The sequence below is a fragment of the Psammomys obesus genome, unplaced genomic scaffold (genome assembly GCF_907164565.1).
Source record: "Psammomys obesus unplaced genomic scaffold, mPsaObe1.curated_primary_1811, whole genome shotgun sequence".
Classification (NCBI taxonomy): Eukaryota; Metazoa; Chordata; class Mammalia; order Rodentia; family Muridae; genus Psammomys; species Psammomys obesus.
The window spans coordinates 51,554-55,741 of record NW_026586816.1 but is presented as its reverse complement, the minus strand read 5'-3'; the positions used below and the strand labels follow the sequence as shown (position 1 = coordinate 55,741).

The following is a 4,188-nucleotide window of genomic DNA, read 5'->3' as shown; positions in this document are numbered from 1 at the left end:
TATTGCAGATAAACAAGAAGACCGGCTTATTATAGATAGCTATAATATCAAGGAGGCAGGTTAGCTAGTCTTGGTAGGAGCAGTACCTGTAGGGGAGGTCATTAGGCCATAAGCAATCAGGGCTAGGAGAAAGCCGAAGTGGACATTTTCTGAACACACTGTCTACATTTGCATCTGGACCTTAGAAAGGCTTTGCCATCCCGCTGAGCCTCATGCAGGGAAGGCTTTGCCACCCACGTGGGACCAAGGCATTGGGGTCCTTGATATGGTTGTACCCACATCAGCAATACACATTCACTGAGGACTTTGCTTAGTGCCTACAGGAACTCTGAGCTTAAAAGGTGAAATTTTTGTTTGTTTGTTTTATATCTTGGTAACTAATTCACCAAAACTCAATGAGTAGAATTGGAAATGAAGTAAGCAAAAATTTTAGTGAACCCAGTCTGGCCATGGCTTTAGGTTGGTGGTGGCCTTTTGACACAAGTGCACATATGCAGTGAGTCTGTATGGCAGTATTTGGTATTTTTGGTAGTGCTTTCCTCTTTTCCCCACCCCAATCCTTGCCTGCATACAGGAAGGCATTTGGCTTTGACCTCGGTCAAGGCTTTGCGTTCTTTACCCTTCTTTCTGCCTTGTCACATCTCCTGGGCTTCCTCCTGGGACCCTTTCCCCCATGTTTCTGCCCTGTGTGGATTTCTAAAACCCACACAGATCCCCAGCCCGTTCCCTCCTCCCCCGCTGCAACAACTTGACGTCCCATTGCTTCTTGGCCTGGCTTTCACAGTCCTCTGTGAACTGGCCCGGCTGGTCTCTGGGTGCCCCTTCCCTCTCTAGAATGGCCCCATCTTCTGGCTGCTGGCGAATTTTCCACTCTTTCTTTTTGGCAGTTTTCAGATGCCATCACCCTCCACCAAGCTTCCAAAGTGCCTATAACACTTTGATTATCTCTGCCGCACCCCACATCATCACCTCACCTTACACAGGCTCATACAGTGCTGCCCATTAGCTGACAGGGCTACAGCCAGATAAGCATCACTTAATGAAATCCTTACCATAGCCTTGTGCGAGAGGCTTCCCACACTACAGATGAGAACAGGGCTTCTTCAGAGGAGGAGGGACATCACTTGCCTAAGCACAAACAAGGAGGCTGGGATACGGACCTCATGGCTACTCTAAATTCATCCATCCTGATGACATCCCATCCTTCAAATTTACTGGGTACTCTACCGAGCATCTCACTCAGGGGTTACCTCAGCCTCTCTGTTAGCACTGTGCAGTAGGGAGTAGTATTAGTATTGTCGCTGGAGAATGTGGTCAATGGGAAAACTGAGGCCGAGAGGATAAGTGCATCAGCCACTGTGGGGTGGGAGTAGGAGCTAGCATGGGCCACATTGCTCTACTGTTTATAGCTGCCCACAGGGAGTGCCACATTTATGCCAAATGTAATGTTGAGCTCCAGCAGGCAAATTCAACTGACATTTGTTTTCTCTTCTAGCTGCCAACAGGACAAGGGATGAGCTGGGGTCATTCTCTCCAATGGCATCTCCCCCTGGTCTGGAACTGAAGACACTGAGCAATGGTCCCCAGGTTTCAAGGAGACCAGCTCCACTGGGCCCAGTGGTACCACCCAGGATGGGTGTGGAGAATGCCTGCTTCTTCTCCGAGGAGCATGAAACTCGTTTCCAGAACCCTGGGGATGCCAGACTGGGTATCTCCCCCAGTCCCCCTGGAGGCGTCCCCTCACTGCCCCGGTCCCAGCGGGATGACCTTTCTTTGCATTCAGAGGAGGGGCCAGGCCTGGAACCTGTGAGCCGCCCAGTGGACTATGGCTTTGTTTCTGCTCTGGTTTTCTTGGTGAGCGGAATCCTCCTGGTTGTGACAGCATACGCCATTCCCCGAGAGGCCCGCGTCAACCCTGACACAGTAACAGCGAGGGAGATGGAACGCCTGGAGATGTACTATGCCCGGTTGGGCTCACATCTGGACAAGTGCATCATTGCAGGCCTGGGGCTGCTCACAGTCGGGGGCATGCTCCTGTCTGTGCTGCTCATGGTCTCTCTGTGCAAGGGTGAGCTGTACCGCAGACAGACCTTCATCCCTGGTAGGGGATCCAGGAAGACCTACGGCTCCATCAACCTGCGTATGAGGCAGCTTACTGGGGATGGGGGCCAGGTCCTAGTGGAAAATGAGGTTGTCCAAGTCTCAGAGACCAGCTGTACCACCCAGGGCTCTTAAGTAAGAGTCCACTCTATCTTGCTGTTTTAGCTGCAGAGCTTGGAGGGCCCCCAAACCTGGGCCTTCAAAGTGAAATCCACAGAGAGCGCTGTGGAGGGAGTTTTGGTGCTGGGGTGGGGGCAGCCTGAGGCCTGGCTTAGGCCTTACTCAGGCAAGCACTGCTGATGTGTTTGCAGCTTGAAGTTTTTGCATAAGGCTTTGTTTGAGGATGGCTTCTGCTGCTAAAAATACATTTTGGAAACCACTGTTCTTAGAAGATGAGGTTACTTGGCATTTCTCAGGGTTGGGAGTCATGTGAAAGGTTGCCTCCATTCTTCATGTCTTGGGGAATTCTGAGACCGCTACTGTCTTCATTAGCCAAGGGAGAGTGTTGGGTGACTATGTTGGGGTACCTTGCAGGCCTGATCCCTTAGGATAGAGTGTAGCTTCATGGTGATGGGAGAAGCCGGTTGAGGTGGGCCCCCTGCAAGCACCCCACTGACTGACCTATAACCCTCCCCTCTCCAGACCTCAGTTGCTCAGTCTCTACAGGAAGGACTAGGACTGGGTGCCATGGCACAGGCCACATCTGCCCTGGGAATAGGAAGCTAGTTTGCTGCTACCCACCCTTTGAGGGATGAGGGTGTTTGGCAGGGACCAGCCATTCTCAGTGCCATCTTCTGGCCTAGAATTGATGACTACCACTTCCAGGAGCTAGTGGTTCTCATGGCCCAGCTACAGAGCCCTGGTGAGTGGGTTAAATCTAAAATCTGACACAGTGTAAATTGGACTTCGAGGTCTGATTTCCTACAGTGTCTAATTTTCTGCAGCGGCACATTTACCAAGCACAGTTTCCCCTGGGCATCAAGGTATAAGGACTTGGTTGTATTTCTTTGGGCATGCTGGGACCTTATCACCTTCCCTCCTCAGTGGGCTATTACTTGGGACTGATCTCATTCTGGTAGCAGAAAACAATTTTCTTTAATGCTGGATTTGTAATATCTGGCTTCCCTTCTTGGTTAAGTTCAATTGCCAGTCATCTGGGGAGAGGTAAAGTACACTCAAGTGGCCTGGATACTCCAGCCACATAGATTGCTGTGCATTTTTTTGCATGTGAAATGTTTCCAGGACCCTTCCAAACTCTGTTTAAACTTCTGATAATAGAGGTAGGCATTATGAGGCAAGGAGATAGTGACAGACATTTGGGAGAGGCACTGTCCAGTCCAAAAGGCCCCAGAGGACTTCCAGAGCACATACATTCTAAGCTATGGGAAGAGGCTACAAGGGTCATTTTCATGAGTCGTTGCTCCGGGCATGTCTCTTATCCTCCTTCTTGGCTGGCTGTATAAGCCGAGATTCTAGTTGTTGGTGAGGGGGGTCAGAGTATGGAATGGCATAGGGTCCGTAGGCTGGGGAGGTCCTGACTGTGTGGAACATGAACCTTCAGCCCAGGCAGCGTGAACATCTGGGTAGCATAATATCACAGCTTCTGAGGCAGATCAAATATCTGCTCATGCTGGCAGTTTTTGCTTGGAGCAGAGGGTGGGGGGAGGGCTGAGAGGGACAAAATTGTGCAGCTTGGTTTTGGAGATTCTGCTGTGGGGCTGAGAGGGTATGGCTTAAAAAGAACATAGCTCAAGAGAGCTAGAGGTCCCAAGGCCAGGGCTTCTTTAGATATGTCAGTTTTTCCCAGCTGGAGCAGGAAATGCTGGACAAAGTGGCAAGAACCAATCTAGTGAGTTAACAGTAAAATCAGACATTGTCAGTGATGGGCACAGCTTCCCAAATCCATGATGATGATAATAAATGTATCAATCCAAACTGTATGGATTCCTGTGGCAGTAGAGAGGGCATGTTAGGCTACAGTACCCACTGAAAGTGTATGCTTGGAACGTCCATTCAGATCAATTTAAACAGGATGAAATTTATTTAGGGGCTAAATCTGCTTGAAGATTAAGGAATGACAGTTTTTTT

The 4,188-nt window shown here is 49.9% G+C and overlaps 1 protein-coding gene across 1 annotated transcript; it reads left to right on the top strand.

Moving 5' to 3' along the window:
• The first annotated feature begins 1,053 nt into the window (after nt 1–1,053).
• Tmem74b (transmembrane protein 74B) lies at nt 1,054–2,474 on the top strand. Its single transcript, XM_055602677.1, has one exon. It carries the CDS (start codon nt 1,537–1,539, stop codon nt 2,233–2,235), a length of 699 nt encoding a protein of 232 aa, XP_055458652.1. The 5' UTR covers nt 1,054–1,536; the 3' UTR covers nt 2,236–2,474.
• The last annotated feature ends 1,714 nt before the right edge of the window (nt 2,475–4,188 follow it).